The sequence below is a fragment of the Thamnophis sirtalis genome, unplaced genomic scaffold (genome assembly GCF_051295495.1).
Source record: "Thamnophis sirtalis isolate CommonGarterSnake01/CBP01778 unplaced genomic scaffold, rThaSir2_p1.2 scaffold_6, whole genome shotgun sequence".
Classification (NCBI taxonomy): domain Eukaryota; kingdom Metazoa; phylum Chordata; class Lepidosauria; order Squamata; family Natricidae; genus Thamnophis; species Thamnophis sirtalis.
In genome coordinates, this window is record NW_028261386.1 from 68251591 (window position 1) to 68274870 (window position 23280).

The 23280-nt window shown below is 37.0% G+C and overlaps 1 protein-coding gene across 4 annotated transcripts in view; it reads left to right on the forward strand.

Moving 5' to 3' along the window:
• The first annotated feature begins 7710 nt into the window (after window positions 1-7710).
• Window positions 7711-23280, forward strand: part of B3GALNT2 (beta-1,3-N-acetylgalactosaminyltransferase 2) — a 31532-nt gene continuing 15962 nt past the window's right edge. For 2 of the 4 annotated variants that reach the window (XM_014052626.2, XM_014052627.2), the window contains exons 1-4: window positions 7712-8002; window positions 14045-14192; window positions 14560-14660; window positions 15238-15431. In XM_014052626.2, the coding sequence (XP_013908101.2) occupies window positions 7891-8002; window positions 14045-14192; window positions 14560-14660; window positions 15238-15431 (555 nt within the window). In that variant the 5' untranslated portion in view covers window positions 7712-7890. Of the gene's footprint in view, window positions 8003-14044; window positions 14193-14559; window positions 14661-15237; window positions 15432-18076; window positions 18173-23280 lie in introns of all 4 variants that reach the window. The other 2 variants (XM_014052625.2, XM_014052628.2) reach the window with 2 other exon arrangements.

The following is a 23280-nucleotide window of genomic DNA, read 5'->3' on the forward strand; positions in this document are numbered from 1 at the left end:
TTGAGCAATAGATTGCATTTATTCATTTATTTATTGGATTTATTGGATTTGTATGGCTGCCACCTCTGGGCTCTAACTCTAGGCAACTAACACAATAAAACACCAAAACAAAAGAAAAAATAAAAACATATCAAAAAGAAAAAAGGCAGCAAAGATAATTGGACAAACAAAAAAAATCATAAATTCACAAGCTCCACTATTTCTGAAATCCTATGCCTAAAAGAAAAGTCAGCCCAGAAGTGCAGCAAGTTTAGGGATCTAATCTCAGGAGAAATTGTGTTCCAAAGGGCTAACATTGAGAGAAAAGACATGTTTCCTGATCAACGAGACCCAGAGCATGCTTATTTTGCCAGATGTGATGGGGCAGGTAGAGTCAATTAGAGGAAGGTGGTCATTGAAATATTCTGACTCTATGCCATGACCAGCTTTATAGGTACTAACCAGCACCCTGAATTGCACCTTAAAGCCTGGGAACCAGTGCATCTTAAAAGGCATATACAGATAATGTAGTACGGGCATACTAATATATGCCCATAATTGCTCATGCTGCCAATTGTAGCTTTGTTTTGAAGAAAGGGGCGTTCCATTTAGAATACATTGCATTCTAATCCAGTTGGGAGATGAAAGAAGCATGAGTGACCACGCACAGTTCCTCTTGATCCAGGAAAGGAGACAATTAATGCACATGAAATTGTAGAAAATTGTTGATTGCTGCAGCCATCAACTCCGTGAGTCTAGGAGAACCCCCAAATTGTACATTGGTTCTGTGTGAGGCAACACAACTCCATCCAGAACTGTAAACAGAAGATCTACAGTCCAGAACTCTGGATACCCTAAAATCCAGAACCATTCAGTCCTGCTTGGTTGAGTTGGAGCCCACTCAGACATAGAAGCAGAATCTCCACAACCCAAGACAGAACTACCTATTCTGACAGATGACCTTATCCAATAGCTTCATGCATATGTTAAATAAGAGTGGGGAGAGTGTTGTTGAATCCTGAATAACTTCATGAAAAAGGGGGGGTGGGCTTAATTCCCCACCCCTCTTGTTAACATCAATTAGAATTGATTCCAGAGGAAGGAAGAGAACCAAAGCAAAGTTCTGTCCCCAATTAAAAGATCCAGAACAACAGCATGTTCAATGGCACTGAAAGCCATGGAGAGATCAGGGACAACCAGGAGTCAACTACCTCCTCAATAATTTACAGTAGGAAAAGGAAGCTTGGAGGCAAATTGAGGAGTCAGCTGATACCTCCTTTAAGGGAAAAAAAACTGGATTAAGATTAAATTGGAGGGAGACAACTAAATTTGAGTGATGCAAAGTGAAAGCTGTTCCAAAATTACGGGTATGGAGTGTGTACAAACAAGCCATAATGCAAAGTCACTTAGAGACCAAGATATGGGCAAGATCTGTTTAATATGTACTTACTTTAATCTTGTATTTTATATTTTAAATATTATGTCATGGATTATACCTTATTTTAATTGTGATGCTTACAAATAAATAAGTATACCTAGAGGATTGCTTAATCTCATATTTTGTTCCCACAATGGCCAGCCAGACCAATGGAAAGCCATTTAAAAGTAAACATGTTACTAGGTTTCCCATTGGTCTGGTTAGCCATTATGGAAACTTCTGAACTATTGCTAAGAAAACTGAAATGACCTGTCCAGAGAGTCTCCAGGAATCAACACTGCCTTGAAGAGCATAATAATAAGTTGCTGCAAGAAGATTGCACAGATTGACCACAAACAACAGCATTAACTCTGTGCCAAGATTGGATAATCAAGTGCCTTGAAATGACAGGAGTCAGCAGAAACAGCAGGTTTGTGCAAAGATCAAGGTCACAATGGAAGATACAATTGCTGGTCAATGGTAATAGACTGGGAGAGGTTAATGTCAAGAGGGAAATATTTTAAGACCCTCATTCTGCACTGACTGACTGCAAAGAACAACATGATAATGTAGCAACAATGTTGCATTGGAAGATCTGCAAGAAATACCAATTGCCTGCAAGCAAGAACTTTGTGGGACCACAAAATTGATAAATGAAAATGAAGAAGCTAAAGTGCCCTGGAACTTTAGAATTCAGACAAGCACTTGCCACATAACACTCCAGACTTAACAATTGAGAGTAGACATGGAAGAACCCAGTGAGAGCAGAACAGGAGAGAAAGAACTGGAGAACATAACAAAATACGAAGACCTCCAAAGAGAAGTAGAATGGGGCAAATGAAAGAAAAAACAATACCAATGGTAATAGGTCCCTTGGGTACAATATCCAAACAAGTGAAGCACTACTTGAACATCTTCGGCATTGACAAATTCACCTTCAGTCAATTGTGAAAAGCAGGTTACTTGGAACAGCTTATATCCATTAACAAAATGAAACAAAAACACCTGCGTAATGTAGGTCTTTAGAAAGGACACAATGGGTGGATTAAAAATGCCAAATCCAGTCTAAACATCCGGCTGACTATGCAACAAACCATAATAGCAATTGTTAAGACAAAAAAAGTCTGGTTAGTAAATGTGCAGTATCTGGAGACAACAGAAGAGAAGAGAAAGAACCGGGAGAAAATCACAAAATGCAAATAACTGCAAAAAGAAGAATGGCTATATTATACTGTTAGTATTTCATCATATTATTCTTTCATCATCAATCCTAGCATAACAATAAAACCACACTACTTCTTAATGTGTGTTTCTGCACCACAGTAAAATCTCATTTTACTAATAGCTTTGGTTTCAAGAACCGCATGCATTTGGAAGAGTTATCTCTTTACATCCATTATGTATTCAATCTCTACTTGTATTTAAGCAAACATGGCAATATTTAAATATGGTTTTAGAAAGCAATATATATATATATTAGTTGCTTACGACACTCGGGAACTTGGGAACCCTTTCAACATCATAATTGATTTAATTTTAACAAGACTGCATCAGTTCCCATGGCAACATATTTACTTCTGCTTTTCCAAATGATAGCAGTCTTAACTGGCAGAATGAACACTGAAAATCTAAGCAGAGTGTTTATCCTTCGAAATTATAAGCACAGTGTTGTTCTCTTTCCTACCCAATGTAAGAAAGAAACTATAAGATTAAAAGTGCATTTATGTAATAGTGTTCCAATATATCGACAGTTATGAGATAATTTTAGAAGATAAATAAGAAAAATACTGATAATCATAATAACCTGCTTACCACGAACTTTCAAATTACTAACTGGCATTGTATTTGGTGCAATACATAAGATCAAAGCCATAAAATCAGCCCCTAATTGACAAGATGATTTTGGAAAACTATAAAAGAAGAGCAACTTGAATGTAGCTTGGATTGATTACAGGAAGGTATTTGACACACAACTGGATAATTAAGTACATATATACTAAGGATTCATTCATTTAAAAGTACCTGTATTCAACCAACCAGTTTTACTCAGATTGCTATAAAAGGGCAAAAAGCAGAAAACTGGCCCTTTAAGCATTTTGTTGGCTCTCCATGGCTCTCTGCAACTGATTTTCCTCTCTAAATCTAGTTCAGCCATGTTCTTAATCCAGTCCTCATGAGGGTATCTAAATTGGCATCAGAAATTCTGCAGACCTGATATTTGATTCTCAAACAGCTTAGCAAACAGCTTTTAAGACTTTTTTGCTATCTACTTTTGCTGTCTGATTTCTGATAGAGAAGGTCATGTACTGTCTGGAGAAGCTGGGCTAGGCTTTAAATAGTTTCTAGTATTAAAATAATAGTTGATTTGCAGATAAAAAGCAAGAATTTGGGACAGGACACAAAGTATGTCTAGTTATATATTGAATCGTCATTTTAAAAGCTAATTTATTTAGACTGAAGTATACAATTTGTGGCTCAGTGGCTAAGACACTGAGCTTGTCGATCAGAAAGGTCGGCAGTTTGGCGGTTCGAATCCCTAGCACCGCGTAATGGAGTGAGCTCCAGTTACTTGTCCCAGCTTCTGCTAACCTAGCAATGTAAAAATGCAAGTCAAAAAATAGGGACCACCCTTGGTGGGAAGGTACAGCGTTTGGTGTGCCTTTGACGTTGAATCATGCCAGCCATATGACCACGGAGACATCTTTGGACAGTACTGGCTCTTCAGCTTTGAAACGGAGATAAGCATTGCCCCCTAGAGTTGGGAACGATTAGCACATATGTGTGAGGGGAACCTTTTTCTTTATATAATTGGAAGAAGCTTGCTGCCCTATTTGCTTCACATGAAAGGAATAAATTATGATGATAATATAATTGTCTAGCCTTAGTAGCTACAGAAAAATGCAAGCTAAAATTTCTGCTGCATAATAATATGTATTTACTTCTTATTCGGTGATTTATCAGTAGAGGAATATTTGGTGAGGAATATTATCCAAAATAAAGATTCTACAGCTATCAAAATGTTTCTCGGATGATTTATAAGCTGAACTATTGCTGCCATCTGCTGGATAAAGAAATAATAATTATGTGTATGATCCCCAAATTTCATTAGGTAATTCCATTAGGACCTCAGGAGTAAGTAATAAGCAACTAAATGTATAATCATGTATTATATTTAACTCCTTGTGGAATGTTATTTTTATTATAGTAATATTTTACGCTTTATATACATCAACTGAAGCAAATTTGTATACTCATGAGGACAACAGATGTTTTAAATTTGGAGGTGGATAACTATAGTAAGAAACATTATTAAGTCAATATGCAGCTGACCATAGATTTTATGTTTTGTTCCATAATAATAAATTGTAGAGAAATTCCTCATGTAAATAAATGTGGAGAAAATAAATAAATAAATAAATAAATAAATGCATGGATATGCATTTGATATCAAGAAAAATGTCTTTATTTTTTGCAGACTTTGGAAATAACATCTGGTAGTATAGTGGAAAGTAGAGAGACAGCAACAACATCAGGCTATCAAAACTGGTATTAGCCCTAATTCAAATGTTTAGATTTATTTATATTTCTTAAATCGCATCATAATATGTTGAATCTTTGAGAAATTATTCTAAAAGAATAAAATGCAAATCCATCACAATAAAAGAAATGCCACTTACATACAAAAAAAAATTAACACATTCTAAACATGGGGTGGCAACTTCTAGCTAACAACTCATTGCTATTTTTCAAAAATTTAGTGATAACTCCAGTGATTTTTTATGGTGCATTTCCCCCCCACTTCTTGAACTAACTTAAGAGAAACTTAAGGTATTAAGGCACTCAATTTACTCTTTAATGAGCGTCCAGATTCCAATCAGCTAAAAAAAACCAATAACTCTGATGAAATAATACCATCAGTCGCCATATCTTTTGTAGCTTTCAGAAACCACATTTTTCCAGCAGAAAAATCCTCAAATACCTCCTCATACGTATTTGGCAAATAAGAGGAGAATTTCAATTCTTCCTTCCCTGTAAAGATTTCTTATCAGCCCATTTGCATTACTTTCTTCAAAAATTTAAGAAAAAGTTCATTGTTAAAAAATAAAATGGACAACATCTTGGCAGTCTCTCCGCCATACAGCAAATCACACAAATATTTTCAATACATACAAGCAATGAAAATTCAATACACATTGATACTTATTGATTATATATACCTACTTAACCACTTCTACATGGTTGCAATTACAATTATAATTGCATAATATACTTTTAGTATATTATAATATATTACCTATATTGCTTTATGTTTCAATCTATGCATCTTTGTGCTTAATCATTCCGACTTCCCTTCCTTAAACCCAACCACTGATAAAATCTATCCCAAATCTCGTAGTACTCTGTCTCTCCTTTATTTTTCAATTCTAACGTCAGTCTATCACATTCTGCACAATCAGGTATTTTCTTTATTATTTCCCTTTCTTTACTTTCTTTTGCATTGAGCAGATGCATTTTCTTATTGAACCACAATCTTTTAAGGTATCAAATTGCACACAAAGAACTTATTTGCATCGGTAACCTAAAAGCTATTTCCAGACATGGGGTTAATGTTCTCTTGGAAGGCTACTAAACCTGGGTTTAAATGACTGTTGGGTCATTGGGTCCCATGGCCCTCCCTTATTCTACAAACATATCAGCTATTTATGACATTAATTTAACAGTCTCCCAGAAGAGAACTAGACCTATGTCCAGAAATAGTTTTAGTGACTTGTGATAAAAGTTTGAGAGGAACACAGTGATTTCCCTCCCATTTCATTTTGTGTCCCCCTTTGGGCTAAAAGAGAAGGCAGAATTGAATTAACCACATCCCAGCTTTTACATATTTAAAGTTGATATGTGACAGCATGAGGGTTGCCCTTATGGGCACTTTCCCTCCCACTTCAATGGAAGTGCTGGCAGTGAAATGCCATGGCTAGTAGTACTCAGAAGTAGCTCATGTAGTACACAACATAGTGCCATTGCTTCCCACAAAAGTAATGAAAATATTCCTTGTTTCCTGAAGAACAGAAAACGTAGAACTTGAGTCAAAATTAACAATGAGCAGAACTTGATTTTTCCTAGCTTAAATTGATCTTGTTTTCCCCCCCAAAAATCAGGTCTAGCACTCTATCAACCAACTTCTAAACACTTTTTTTTTTTAAAAAGTGGTCTTGCATTCTTTCAAAGAAATGCTATATCTATGTACATAAGGAACCTGTAATTCCTGACCAACGCTTATGAAAGTGTTGGTCAGGCATTACCTAGACAAAGGGTGTAAAACTCACGGCCCACGTGACGGATGTGTCATGCGCTAGCCATGCCCACCTGTTTTAGTGCAGGGGAAAAAGTTGTGATATATCACGATGACAAAAGTCGTGATGCATCACGTGACGATGCAAGTTTGACACCCCTGACCTAGACTAAAGCCCTTGAAGAAGCTGGATGTCCAGTCTTCCCAACAATCCAAGCCAAAATGATCATGGAGGGCCATGCCATGAACTGGAGGGAGAAGCCTCAAGTGACCAATGGGCAGATCCCATCCCAGATTTTGTCATCATCAACAACATCAATAACAATAGATTGTACTTATGGCTTCCTTACCAGAATAAGGAAGATACTATTTTAACACTGGAACAACTGCACCGGCAGGTTTCCTTTTTAGTGGGCTAGTTATGAGATGAAAGTGACATTTCCTTTAAAATGTAAGCAGGGCATCTTCATGCATCATTACTGGGACTTGAGAATAAGTTCTTGATTTCTCCCTGTTCAAACAAAAGTGACAGTTCCCCTTACAGACTTCACATTTCCCAAAGAATTGGGCGAAACCTACCTCGTTTATCAAATGCTATTCATTTGCAAATTTTCTTTTAAAAAGATTTGTCCCACTCAGGCCAGCAATTGAAGTGGGCCGTGTGTAAAAATGGAAAGGCCAGATGTGCTAAATAAAAGTTTTCCTATTAGATGCCTGTTTTTATCTTCACGTCGAAGAATTCTCTCTCTTATTATTTAAAGGGGGGGGGGAATAACCTGCAGTTATAAACACCGCGCGGGCCTTTTCCTACCTCCTTTTTCTTCTCTCCTTTCCACAGAGTCACCAGGAGTTTAAAAAAAAATCACCTAGCGGGGCGGTTTCCTTTGCTCACCTCCAGCCTTCGCCTCTTGCGAGAAAGAAGGGAGGGGGGGGGAGAGGCGCTGTCGGATCGCGCCAAGGTCAAGCCGCTTCCGTTCGGCGGCGAGGCATTGTGGGGATTGTAGTGCGTGCGGAGGCCCGGCTCTGCGCACACGCTTTCCTGGTCCGGGGCGGGACTCTGGCTTTGGGCCGGCCGCGGGAGGGACCGGCGAGGGTCTCTGGTGCTGGAGCGAGGGAAGCCGAAGGAGACCTTGCCTGTCTCTGCGGGTCCGTCCCGTCTCTGCTCCGAGAGAGGCCGCGACTGCTGGGCAGCGGCCGGCGGCCAATGCGAAATTGGTTGGTTCTTCTCTGCCCGTGTGCGGTCGGGGTCGTGGTGCACCTCTGGCTTCTCCTGCTCAGCTGCCCGGCCAGCGGCCCCGGGAAGCAACACCCGGCAGGTAGGTGGCGGAGGGGGGGGTGTCGATCGCACCCAGCCTGCACGCTTTGCCGCCCTCCCGCAGGGGAGGCGAGGGGGCAGAGGCATCTTGCGGGAGGGCCTCCTTTGCACGGCGCCGCTGTGCCGTCCGTCCGGCTCACGGTTTCGGAGAGCGGGGCAGGAGGTAGAGGAGGAGGCGGACAGCGCTGTTTCCTCCTCTTTGCAGCCAAGTGGTGGGGCGGGGGTCGCCCGGGCTCTGGAGGGCAAACCGAGAAGAGGTGGGGCAGCTCCTCAATCTCGGTCGAGAAGAAGGGAATGACCAGCAGCCCTTCCAAGCGGACAAGACTGCTTGGAGGAATAAGCGAGAAATAAGCGCGAGTATGTTGGTGTCTTTGGAAATTCTCAACTATCCAGGTCATGGTTGTCCCAAAGCTGCTTTTTTTCAAGAGGCAATTGGACTTTCAGGGGTTATTTTTTTTTTGAAGACGTTTCGCTTCTCATCCAAGAAGCTTCTTGAAAAAAAAGCACCTTGTCTTTCATGGAGGAAAGAGCTTGGAGGGCAGAGGGTTGGGATTAGGGGAGATACCCTTTCACCTGGTAGGAGAAGAGGTGCAGGATTGGGATATACAGTCAAACGTTTGGAGAGAGGCTTGATAAAAGAGGGAAATGGCAGATGCTGAAGAACAGAGTGGGCTTGATAATATCTTTGAATTTTGTTATGGTTGCTTTTTTTTTGACCAGTTCCACCAGCTGGAGGCATATGTTTGCATAACTGCAATTCTTCAAGCAGTTAAGGTCAAAACTCCTTGCTAATCTACTGTAAATTAGATACAGCTGCCAGTAGATATGAATAATTTTTGCTCATTCCTGTTGTGAAGTAAAATATGGAGCAGGAATTGAGAAACAGAAGAAAAGAAAAGAAATTAGATTGCTTTCCATAGAGACTTTCCTTCAAATCAGACCTTAGCTTCTGGTGATCTCATGGAGGGTTTTTTGACAGCTGTAGGGAAGGAGATGTTTACTGCTTTTTGGGATGTTATTTCCACTTCCCAGAGTAATTTATAGTTCAGTGTTCCCAAGAGCTTTGATCCACATTGGGTTGTCAATATACTGCGATTTTTGAGACATATTCACTGTAGGAAAATAAAGTAGGAATAGAAGATTTATCATGCAACTAATGCATTGATGTTTGAGAAATAAAATCCTAAACATACATCAGTAAATAATTATAATGAATATATATAAAACCTGTATATATACATATAAAACCTGTGTGCGCGCATTTATATGTGTGTGTGTGTGTGTGTATTGAAGAAAGTTGTGGTTATGGGGTAAAGAAGAGCTAGTAAATGTCACACTAAGAGTCTTATTTATTAAGTATTGTGATGGGTGATTTATGTCAATCTTAGCAGTTATAATTAATCAGGTTTTGAGAAGGTTGGGGTATTCTTTTTGCCTGAATTTAATTTTTTCGGTGATAAAGGAATGAACTTTTCTTTAAAATCAAAGCTAATTTAAAACGTAAAAGCATAATATCTATAAAGCAATGTTTCTCAACAATTTCAACTGTTAGGATCTCACACAAGCCCGAAAAAAAGGTATAGCTGTTTTTAAAAGTGGTTGTGTTTGCAGTCCCCTAACTGTTTCTTCAAATCATTCTGAAGTTTGCAAATATCTTGTGTGTGGGTGTATTAACGAGAAGCCAAAAAACTCCCCAAAAAGGGAAAGGCCAGGACAAAAAAATATACATTGTTTAATTTAATAACTTTAATTAGCTATAAAATAAAAAAACTGCATATTAAAAAAATAAATGATCCTTATCAATATATAGCAATCATTCTTTTTTGGACCCACATATTTCTCAAAGTACTGTCTTCTTTGGGAGAAACAGTCAAAGAAAAAGAAAAAGAACAAAGACTTCGTAAAAAAAGAGAGTAAATAGAAGTTTTATTTTTAACAGTTCTAAGATTATGTGTGTGTCCCCCCCCCCCCCATCCTCCAATTCACAATTATTATATGGGAGAAAACTTCATTTTCCTGTTGGGTAAATACCATTTGTTTATATCACCTTCCTCTTATTTTGGCCAAGCAATTTTTCTTTTCAAGATCTTGAATTGTACTCAAGTAATATTTGGTTTGAAAAGGTAGCTAGAATTTAAATTATTCATTATATCTGCTTCATAAGTGGTTTGGGGAATTTGATTTCAATTCCCTCATGCTTCTATTTAATAATCTGTAACAGAAAACTTCAATGTGTTAGTGGAGGTCTGTATTTTTTATTAGCTTTCTGCCTTCTACCATTAGTCTGGAAGGAGAACTAGGACCATATGCAGTTGTGTATAATGTCTCATGATTTCCTGCTCTGTGTGTGTATAATATACTGTATCTTTTGTGTATATGGTCATGTAAAGTATTGAAAAGTATTTTGTATAAGACTTAAACATATAGTTGTAGTAAACGTAACTGTATTACATTATACACTCTGCTGTGTAATTATTTTCTTCTTCTCTTAGAAGTGCAGAAATGCCTAGTGGTCTCTGGCCTTGTTTTTGGAACCTGTATATTCTTTCTTTTTCAAAGTGTCTAGAAAAATAGATACTCTAAGGAATTAAAGTTTACAGACAGAGCTTCTGCAATTGAGCATTATGAGCTATTACTTGCCACTTCTGATTAAAGTCTTCTCAGACATTTTTTTCAAATACCCCAGATGATGAAATAAAACATATTGTTCATCAAAAACAATCCCTTGTATTTCAATGCTAAAACACAGGTATAGCAGTTGGAGCTGGGCTTGCTCATTATGTGCCAATAATACATTTCATTCCATTTTGATTTAAGAAGTTGTGTGAACTAGCCATGGTTTATAGCTTGGCAGCTGTGCAAACCCATCTGATCAGTGTTTTAAATCATAGTGAATAAACTATAGTGTGTGATATGTGAATCCAGTTCCAGTTCATTATTTAGATTGATTTTAAAAAAAAGAACCCAAGACAAATTCTTACATAAAAATAGCTATATATTATCATCTGTAGATTTTGGCATGTAACTGGATCCTGTCCCTTTCTCTTGACCACACATAGATTCATGAAAATCTCTGATTTACTCCCCAACTTTAGTCTAGGAATGGGGAAAGGAAAACAGCCCTCTTTTGGTAATGAGTTTCTCTGGGATTTAGGGATTTTCCATTTAATGTTCTCATAGCTACAGCAACAATATCTGTCTCCTTTCTTCCAACAGCAGGTGCATAAGCAAGATGCTCAAGTAATTAACATTCAACTCCAGGCATTTTTGGATGACGTTGATTCTCAGGATCCATTTCAGCCCAGATTTAAATGCAGTTTTGAGACAGAAACAGCCATGATTTCCCCAAGGATGGCATTTACCAATAAAGAGACAGAACTCTTTTAGCTCCCCCTGTATCTCTCAGTAGCTTTCTTATCATCAATCACAGTCTATTTCTGAAATGGACATCTAAGTTACAGATTTAATTGTTGGGTGATTCTGCTTCTGTTCAGGTGTCTAATTTGATATAATAATGCTGAAGTATTACCAATACTAGAAGGTAATATTTGAGGCTTTTCTAGATCTCTGTTTTATTACTTCTACATGTAACTGCTGCAGAGATTACGGTATCTGAGGATGTAGGCTGAGAGATCCTAAGCAGATAGCTGAAGTTCAGTTATTTTTGTAATTTCAGCACTTTTCTAATAGGGACAGTGAATGTCCTGAATCAGTGTCCAACAGATTAATGGACTGGACAGAGACCAAAGTTCAGTCCAGAAAGTTAGATGTGTGTTTAGTGAGAAATTTGCCAGGTTTTTCTCTTCATAAGCTGCACCACTTTCCATTCTCTTTCTGAGCGCATTTCAAAACATGACTATTGCTATTAAAAGTCCCAAATAATTAGGGGGCAGTATACAGCGTCTGGAGGAATTATTTCCCCCTGTATACTTATATCTTTGGACCATCTTTGGAATTCCTTCTTTAGATACCTCTGTTGACTGAAGTTAAATGACTATAAGAGAATGTGTGATCGTTTTAGCTGTTTTCATTTTGTCCATGAAATGTTCTGTTCAGAAAAGGTTGTTTGGTCCCCTCAATTTTGAATACAAAATTGAGATATTTCTGTCACTTCACACATTGTTGATTTAAATAACTGATTTATGGAAAAGCACAGTCCTTTGTCTTAGATAATTAAACCTAAGTAAATGCTACCTTGTTTTCCCGAAAATAAGATAGGGTCTTATTTTCTTTTGCCCCACGAAATAAGCACTTGGCCTTATTTTTAGAGAGGTCTTCTTATTTTTGAGGTGCAGAAGGCGGCAAGCGTGATCACCTCATGGTGCTGCTGTGTGCAATATTTTTGGGGAGGGCTTATTTTCTGGAGAGGGCTTCTTTTAGCACATGCTCTCAAAAGCCCAATTGGACTTATTATCCGGGAAGGTCTTATTTTTGGGAAAATTGTATTTTTATACATATTATATTCTTCACACTGATTTTGTTGAACTCTGAACTCTGTTATGTTTTGTTTCTTTTTATGAAATACATCCATAGAAATGTATTATGATGACAAAGTAATTGATCAGTCTTTCTGGGGATGATGGAATTCTCACTGATGAACAAAGAAGAATTATAAAATGCAGGCAGTTTCCGTTAACATAGCTGCTCAAAACACATAAATGTGTATAGCTCTAATTCAGACCACATATGTTCTTACTCATATTGTACATTGGTTTTCAGCTATCAGCAAATAATTTCTTTTTGCTTGAATGATAAAATATTAGTTGAAAGGAATTCAATTGTGTTTTCCACCAATTTTTCTGAATTAAAAAGAGGGCAGCGTTGATAATCTTCATAAATGTACTATATTAAAAGATAGATAAAGTTGGAAGATCTTCAAGATCTGGAAACACCCATACTAGATCTGGAACACACAATTTGTTGATTTTTTTTGACATTCACACTAAAATTAAAACTCTGAAATTATATCTTGTACATTATGTGCAGTCATTTTTCTAAACAGAGTTGGCATTTAGTTGATTTGACACTTAATTCTTTTTATTCTGAAATTAAGCAGAATGAGATGAAACTGATCTTTTGCCAGGGCTAAATATAAATCTGAATATATCTATTATACAATAATTTATTAAAAATAAACCATGAATACATGCTGTCACCCATGATGTAATGTAAATTACTTGTCTTGTTTATTGGATTTATGAAACCATAATAATTAAAACTAAATCACTGCATTTAGTGATGGTCAGGTATAGATATGTATATCTGAATATAGTATGTATCTGCAGGTTGGGAACCTGTGGCTCACTAGATGTTTCTGAAGAACATTTCCTAGCATTCCTCATCATTGTTACTACCAGATAAAGCTACTGTGCAGGGAAATGTAATTCAGTAATATCTGGGAAGCCTTGTTTCCTATGTTCCTGAAATATTTATGATGCATATGCTCATATTCTGCTTCCTGATTAACAGTTGTATTGACTGTATTAACAGCTTAGCTTCTCATTTTTAGAATTATTTCATTACATCTAAGCTGTATCTGTTTTACCATCTATTCAGGGATGTCAAACTCGCGTCATCATGGCAGCATCACATGACATATCATGATCCCCCCCTTTGCTAAATTGGGCATGGGTGTGGCCAGCACGTGACACATCTGGCCATCAGGCTGCGAGTTTGACATCCCAGATCTAATTTTTTTTATCTGTTTGTGTTAAAATACAGCAAATAAATATTAATCTTTTAAGGGAGAAAATGTAGTATTTTGTAATATAGGAAACACACACACGTACTCATATTCTGTATTTTTATATATTTATATTCAATTCTTTGTATTAATGTTTCAGTTATCAGGATATGTGAAACTATTTCCAGTATCTTTTTCTAAATTTAACTAGATATTTTCTTCTAAAATTTTTCTTCTCATTTTACATGGATTTGGCTAAAATGTTTACAAATAATTGAAAAATGTCTTTTTTTATAATATTGATCTGCATACTTGTTTGCTTATTTCTTTGCTAAAATATTTTTAATTTATACTTCCTAGGTCTACTGGCTTTCTTTCCTCACTGGAAACCAAAACATTATGATGTTATTGTAGGGATACTCTCTGCACGACACAATGATGGATTGCGGAATGCTATAAGGAATACTTGGTTTAGGCATTTGAAGCAGCATCCAACTTTAAGCCATCGGTAATTCATCATTCTTACTGCCTTGATTCAAGAAGATACAAATCTAACATTTATAGGTTCTCATTGGTTTAAATGAATTATTTCAAGAAATTTTTAACATCATTTGAATAAAAGCCCAAAATGTATATTAAACAGAATGCTTATGTGACCTTTCCTGTATGTTCTTATCAAGAAAAATCTTGTTTTTCTTAATAGTTTCGATGAATTTCTCAGAATTAGCCTGTATAATTAGAATTTTACATACATACATACATACATACATACATACATACATACATACATACATACATACATTTTGCTGTTTGAAAAAAAGGTAGCAGAACTGGGATAATAGAAGAAAAAATAAATGATGTTAATCTTGTTTTAGTGTCCTTGTGAAGTTTATAATTGGTACACATGGATGTGATGTGCCACTAGAAGATAGAGAAGATCCTTATTCATGCAAACTTCTAAATATCTCTAATCCAGGTAAGAACTGAAGGTTTGTGGGGGGGAAAGATATACTGTATGACATTTTTATAATCAGTCATAAAAAATATGGTAGCTGCTACAATTTCCTATCCACAGATGTATTGTTAAATGCATTTAAATAGGAGCTCTGATATTTTCAAGTAGTTGTGATAGTTAACAACTTTTTCATTGTAATGAGCCAGAAAATAAGCTACAATCTGACGAATCCATGTTAACTTTAATAATGTTTGAAGTATATGCAATTCTAAACGAGGAGTGTCAAACTCATGACAACGCGTTATCATCACGTGACGTATTGCAACTTCCACCCTTCATTAAAATGGGTGGGTGTGGCCAGTGCGTGATGCATCTGGTCTGCGGGCTGCAAGTTTGACACCCCTGTTCTAAGTTAATACATTAAGGATTAATATGTAAATGCTACTTATACACTGTGCCTGCTCTAGATGGTATAGAAATATAGAAAGTTTCCTTTTATGGTAAAATAAGAATATCTGAAAGAGTTACTGAGTTTTGACTGCTTTCTTCTTATTTTAGATGAGCTTGGTTTGCCCTCTTTCTTAATTTTTTTCATTAGTTTTGAATCAAGAAATTGAAGCCTTCACTTTGCCAGAGGATGATACTTCGGTGCTCTCAGAAGACAGAGTTGTCAGTGTGCATTTCAAAGTCCTTTATCCGATTGTCATCACCAGTCTTGGGGTATTCTACGATGCTAAGGGTGTTGGATTCCAGAGAAACATTACAGTGAAACTATACCAAGCAGAACAAGAGGTATGCCATGTTCCAGTAATTGTCTTAATATAATAGCCCAAATCCATAGCCTCTTTAAGTGTGGAAATAAGCAGGGATTATTAAAGTCATAGTAGATACTCATGAAGAATAAACAGGCAAAATGACTTGTGGTGCTGTTATCTACAATCCATTTGACTAGTGTGTTTCTTAATCATTATTTTAATTGGGGCAATCAGAAGTAGGTACTAAGACAGAATAAGTGGGAATAATGAGGGTGGGTGGGTAAATGAAGGACAAGTAATCAGTAATGTTATACACAGTGTGTGAGCATTTGAGGACCAGATTGTTGGGGACAATATGCTGACTCTGTAAACCACTTAGAGAGGGCTGTAAAGCTCTGTGAAGCGGTATATAAATCTAAGTGCTATTGCTATTGCTATTTAGAAGTCTGACTATAGCAATATGGTAGGAACAATAGTTATGTTCAAATTTTTTGAAGTCTTCATTCTGTACTGGAGTATTCATGGCACTTTAACACACACCTGGGAAAAAAATTAAAGCAAACAATAAAACTTAGCATCCAGCTCTTGAGCCACCGTTTGTCAAGAATTTCTAACCAAAGCAATGTGAAGAGGTAACTGGAGACTGCACGACTTTCAGTCACTTTGTTTTACATCTGCACTAAGTATAGAAGAATGCTGTTATTTTCCAAGTGCCCTTTTGAATGGATGGCTTTGTTTATTGGATTTTTGTAAACTGCATCTCAAAAGTTTGCTCATTGTAAAATGGAATCTAAATACAGCAGCAATGTGATCTTGTAGCCTCTTCAGAAGTAAATCCAACAAAGCTCAGTGGGGCTTACCACTAAGTAGATATGTAAAGCATTGCAGCCACAATATGAATTCTAAATAAACTCCCTTGCCTTGCAGTAGTTATTAAAGGCAGAAATTCTTTATCTTTTTCTCAGCTCTGGTTCTGTCAATGCATTGCCGTAGCAGATGAATTCTGCTACATGGCTTTTCAAAAGTCCATTGTGAATCAAAGTTCAATCTTGTGGTCAACATTCTGCTACTGTTATACATTTTAACACGATTATTTGAAAGGACAGGTTCTCATAGAATTTAATCTCAGAATTGCTTTCAAAATAGACCAAGATGACCCTCCCAAGCTTGCAATTAGCAGCTTGAGAGGACATTATAGGTAGGTTTATACTTAGAGGTTCATGAGTAATGTGGCTGACTGTGTGATAAGATTTTAAAAATTTCACACTTATCCCTTGGCTGTGTTACACAGTAAACATTATTTAGCATTCAAATACAATTCAACTTTGATTTAATGCAGGGAAGAGTATTGTATTTGAATGCTAAATAACTTTTACTGTGTAACACAGCCAAGGGATATGTGTGACATGAAAATTGGTTTCATTATTGTTATTTTTTTTTCTCTATGGCTATGAAATGTTAATTCACTATCACCAGGTGTCTATAGATTAACATGTTTCCTTCTCTTGGGGTGAATGCCTGGCCCTTTGCAAAGAAGTGTATTGCATATCACCTTCTAGAGCAGGGGTCCTCAACCTATGATCTGCAGTCCACTATCAGGCCATGGGCCAGCCACGCACATGGCCCCACTCCTGTGAGCCTCGTTGTGGGTACTTGTGGCCACACTCACGCGAGCTTAATCATAGGTACTCGCGGCCCCACTAGCATGAGAGTTATTGCCAGTGCTTGCGGCTCAACTTGCATGACTGCGAATGTCGCAGGTGCTCATGTGTGCACGCACACACACATGTGCTTGTCCCTCCCACAAAATCATCCCCACTTTCCCCCCTCCTCCCGCCCCCGGCTGCCAACCTGGAAAGGTTGGGGAACTCTGCTCTAAAGAGTTCTTATTTATGTTGTAACTTGGATATGGTAAGAAGTGGTTGTCTTCTGAGCTGTGTGAGCTGCCTGTTTTTTCTCCAGGACAAATAATAGAGGAATCTTCTGCATATACTAGAATGTGCTAGTTTTAAAGAGATTAAATATGGATTATGATAAAGTTAATATTTAGGTTGGTAAATAGTAACACTGAATTACTACTGGTAATTAAAAATATACTTTAATGCAGTGGTGGATTAATGCATTTTTATATAGACCTATACATAAATCTCAAAAAGTTATATTTAATGATTGTTAAATAGATTAAAATACCACAATTATTTTTGTTTTGACTGTGATCCATTTCGGTGTGAGAGAAATTGACTATAACAATGAAGTTTTCCCACAGTCTCCAAAACGTAAAAAACTTCTTAAAGCATGTATTAACAGAATAACAGAGTTGGAATGGACCTTGGGGGTCTTCTAGTCCAACCCCCTGCTCAGGCAGGAAATAGTTGACAAATAGTTGCCCCATATCTTAAAAACTTCCAGTGTTGTAGCATTCACAACTTCTGGAGGCAAGTTGTTCAAACATCTCATTATGTTGTTTTCAATAACATAGTAGCATTTTTGTATCTGTTAAGAGTAGGATACTAAAAGGCCTAAATTTATCAAAATTGCATCATCATACATAAAAGTGGTTTACGTGCTTTGTGTTGTTTTAAGATCCAGTTATGTTTTTTTTTTCATGAACTGGCCAAGAAGATGTGACTTTTCATGAATGATTTTCCTGGCTCACAAATGGGTTACTTGTTATTTCCATAGGAGGCACTCTTCAGCGCTCGTTTTAGTCCACCTAGTTGTGGAGTACAAGTGAGCAGACTTTGGTACAAACCTGTAGAACAGTTCATTCTGCCAGAGGTATGTGCAGTGTATTTATGGGGCATACTGTACATTGATTCTTTCTCAATTCTTTTTTCATTTATTCATATTTGCTCAGCATTTTGTTGTAATTAATAAAAAAAATTTAATTAAGGACTCACATAGGATATGCTAGTCATCTTTTTGTTTTGAAATTTAAAGATCTTGACACTATTCATTTTTTTCACATTTCTGAACCATCTCTCTCGAAGAGTAATTGATTAAGAGCTTAATAACATCATAGAAATTAAATATAAGCTTTTCTGAATTTGTTTCCACATGTGGTATAGAAGCAGAAGATATTACATAGGTTTTCCTCATGAGGTGAAAACAAAAGGTATTATATTGCATTCTGGGATTATAAAGTTTAAAGCCTTTATCATTATAGAGTAGATGGTGACTAGATCAGGAAAAATAACCAGATGGATTTAGATTTGGAATCAAGATCAAGTGAGGACAACTTATGAATTCTGGAGTAAAATTCTGTTTCATAGCCTAATTTCTATAAAGCTGGCCAACTTTATTCATTCAGGCATGAACAACCAGTCCCATATGTGTGGAGTTCAAACTAGCTGCTTTGTTCTCTGCCCATAAAACAGAAATCTCCCCAAAAGGGAAGCTTTCACCTGGGAAAAACTAGATAAAGCTCAAAGGCATTTGGGAGAGGTCGTACCTTGCCCTGTTGCATTTATGTAGTGAGTCCAGGCTAATTCCCTGCTTCAGCCCTCCTCCCGACTGGGATGGTTGATCTTCAACAGTTCATGGCTCTAAATCTTCTAAGCGGTATAGAAATCATTCTCCGTGAACAAAAATGTGTGTAGAAAAAGTATGTTGATCTGAGATTTTACAAGATTAACTTGGTGCCGAGATCTCCCAGAGACCGATTACATTTATTTTAAAGTTGAAATAATAAAAAAAGAACAAAAATTCTGCTGACAGTACTTTTTCCCTCCAAATTTACATGGCATGACGCTGGATAGTTCTTGGAAGTGACAAGTTGACCACTCCTGATTTAAGCTGAACAAGACAGAATTATGACAGAATTATGAACCATCGTTTTATCTGGCTTACTTTAATAAATAAATAGTTTAAGGTAAATACATGCCAGTGGGCTTAGATGTAATGGAAAAGTTTTGTTAATTTAAAAGTGGAATTAAAAATCTGTTGTCCTTAAAGATTTATCAGAGGAGAAAAGTAACATGAGGTCACAAGAATAAGCAATGAAGGGTTTTCCATTATAGGTTATAAATCCTATAATCTCTGATCAGGTCAGAGGTGGGTTCCTACCAGTTCGGCCAAATAGAAAGTAACTCGGCCGCCCATGCACCCAAATCGGTTCTATTGTCGGCGCCATTTTGATTTTTGGTTCTGTATGCGCAGAACAATCTCCACTGCAGAAATGTAATTCCCCCCCCCCATTTCTAGTATTCTGCATGTGCACAGCCTTTTTTTGGTGTAAATGCGCATGCTGCTGGTAGCAACCCACCCCTTAATTAGGAATTTAGTAAGAATTATACTCCAGAACATTTGAAGTATTTACTTTAGCAAAAATGAACTTTAAAACATTTGTCCTGGTTTCAGAGAATGGCAACATTGTTTTTAATGAAATTAGGTTTTCATATGTTGAGAAGATGCTGCCGACTGAATATAATTAACTATGAACACAAAGGGCTTTGTTTGGAAGAGAGCGTTTCCGTTCAGTTTGTGCCACGGCACTTACTGCCAGGCAGCTATTCAAATTCTGAGATTAGGGATGGAAGAAAGGATTGTGGATTCAGACAGCAATGTTGTTGGATTAAGACATTTCTAAGTTATTAATTCAGGAGCACAAGGAATGCTAATTAAATGCTTATCCATTAATTAGAGTTTAGTCACATTATTGTTTTTAAGAACAAAGTACAAAAGTTAAATTTGCCATAATTTTCAGACACTTGATAGTTTTAGCAAAAACATTTAAATACCCATTTTATTCTTATTATATAGATGCTCCCTCTATTACCCTTCAAGTGACTCTAAATGAATAATATGCTCCAACAACTGAGAAAAATATAAAAAAACAACAACTATAAATATCATAATATAACCACAGCTATAAAAAACACAAAACCATAATAAGCAGCACTCATACATATCCTAGGTGAGATTTTGTTGCCTCAAGAGTCATTGTCTATGGAGGTTCTCAGTCATCCAGAAAATCTAGTTGCCTCTTGAAAAAAATTACCTTTGGAACTCAACAGCCACCGCGTGCCTGCTTAAACCACCTGGTCTTTAGGAGCTTTGCAGATGTTAAATTGAAGGATGCTGCGCAAAGAGGATAGTTGGTGCCACAGGAAAAAAGTTTTGCTCACCTCCAAGGCCCCTTCCCACACACCTCTGGGGACTCTTAACATATGCTATCTACCTGCAGATCTTGGGCAGGCAGGCTCTATTTAGAGCAAATGATGTTATGAATAGCTAAGCCATGCAAAATTTTATAAATTACCACCACACCTGGAAATGCACCTGGTATCAAACTGGCAGCCACTGTAGCTCTCTCAGTATAGATATTGTATGGGAGCATTGATGTGCATTCTGTGCTAACAGTGGCTTCTAGATGCTCTTCAAGGGAGACTTATGTAGATTGACTTATAAATAGTCTGGTCGGGAGGTGGTGAGGAAATGAATGACTTATGTCAGTGCCTCCTGTTTCAGGGACACACACAACTAGTACACCAGCCAAAGTGGGGCAATGAGTCTCCTGTTTATAGTTTCTATCTGTTGATATAGCAGGAGGTGTGAGTCCAGAAGAATCCTCATAATATGTATCATATCTTTTTTGGGAAGACTAGCTCCATTAAGAGTTAATGTTGGAATTGCAGCATCTCAGTTTCTATATTATTAGCTTCCCTGCCTTATTTGAGTTAAATCTTAACTTGTTCTTCCAATCTATAGCCTTATAATCTCCATACACTGGGTCAAGACTTTCGCTATTTGCTATTCAGCCTAGGGTAGAGTTGTAGTGTTGGATATCATCTGATTATGGAAGATAATGTATTGTACACATCAAACTTTCAAATAATATACTCTCCAAGAGTTTTCATATCGGTATTAAATAAAATGAAGGAGTGGGGTGGGGTCAAAGCTCCGGGAATTTCATACTACAGTGCCAGAGGGCTTGACCACTCATCTCTCTCATGCATCAAATGGAATTACCCTCTCAAAAGAACAGAACAACATTCTGCAGAATGGTGCTTGCAACCCTAACCTTTGCAGATGGCTTAGAACAGGGGTGTCAAACTTGCAGCCTGCAGGCCGGATGCTTCATGCATTGCCCACGCCCAGCCCCAGTTTAGCAAAGGAGAAAAAAGTCATGATACGTCATGTGATGGCAACCTGACGTTGTGAGTTTGACACCCCTGGTTTAGAAGGATATTATGGTTGACAGTAATAAAGGCCATTGAGAAAACCAGCAGGATGAGGAATATTGCATTACCTAAGTCTCATTTATATTCATTGACAAGCGTGATCAGTTGCACCCCCTGCCTGGATATAAACTCTGATTGAAAAGAGTCCAGATAATCTTTTCTACAGTTTTGTGTAGTTGAAACACCATCACCTTTTCAATAAATTTCTTACAAAAGTGGAGATTAGAGACTAGACAATACAGTACTTGTCTGCGTCTTCTTAAGAAGAGACATACTAGAGCTTTCTCATCAGCATCCCTAGCATTCTCTCTCTTCCTCCCACCCCCAAATATCTCCTAGGTTCACCTGCCTCTAAAAACCAGCCCATTCCATTTTATAAATTAGAACCCTTTCCTGAATTAAAATATGGATTTTCTAAAAATGTTCTAAAATATTGATTTTACATTATTAATATTATTTGTATTGGACTAGATATTGATTTATCCCTTTGAACTTTTTAGTTCCTGGATAATATGATAATATAGTATATAATATGGATAGCAATTTCAACAATAGTTTGTTGAAAATGAAGGTGAGGTTTGTCAATCATCTGATTTTTTTCATGTTTTTAAAGGTGTCACTGAAAGGAAGATGAATAAGCTTCAGTGTTTGGAAGCTTCAGATTGATTAAGTATATTACTGTCAAAAGAAATAACTATAGAAATTGATTCCATAAGAGGGTAGTTTAAAGTAATATTGATTTGTTTGTGAATGCTTTAATGTGTTTAAAAAAGAGCTGTGGAACAAAAATAGATATTGTGCTGCTGGACATTTTTAAAAGTCACATTATTGAAGTATGCCTTTTTGAAAGATATACATAAGTTGGTCCTATGATAAGGTGGTTTAACTTTGCTTTATTGACTATAACAAGGCCTATAACAAGGATTGTATCAATTATGCCAAAATGAGGAATGAGCTAATGGTATGCCAGAACACCGGATTAGGTTTTTCAAGATTCTTTACAATGAACTAGAAACTAATGTGAGAACTGAGTTTGAAGAAATATGGACTCAAATGAAAGAAAGAAGATAAATGTCTTTGAATTAATGGACAGTCACTGCGAGAGTCATGAACTGCAAAAAAAAAAAAGGCTGATTAATTTAAAGTGATGTTGATCAAGAAGAAACTCATGCTTTATGCTTATGATGCAAGTATAAGGTAGACTAGGGAAAATGTGCTTAGCCAGGTGGAGGAAAGAAAAGGAAGTAGGTGGGCGGGCAGGATAGAGATACATAGAGCTATCATTGGAAAGTCATTGAAAGACTGGCAGATCTCCCTACAAACATAATAATCAGAGAAGAAGCAATTATCTTTACATTTTAAAAAGGTTGAATTCAGTTATGTACAGATAGTTCATAGTCTTAAGATTCTGGCTTTATTTCTCCTGCAGTTTTTGATAAACTAAAGTAGTTTGCCTCTTCATCAGGGGTTCCCAAACCCGGGCCCTGGCCTACTACCTAGCCTTGGGCCATTTGGAACTGGGCCGCAGAAATGGTGGGTGAGGGTTTGTGCACACATGGAACCTAGATCTGAGTCAGCATTTCTAATACTGATACATTGAATTATTTCAAACTGTTGCTGCTATTCTGGGGGTCTGAATGCTATTCTGAATATATTCGGGCTCTATCTATCACTGTCATACATGGTTATCACTAATGCTTATTG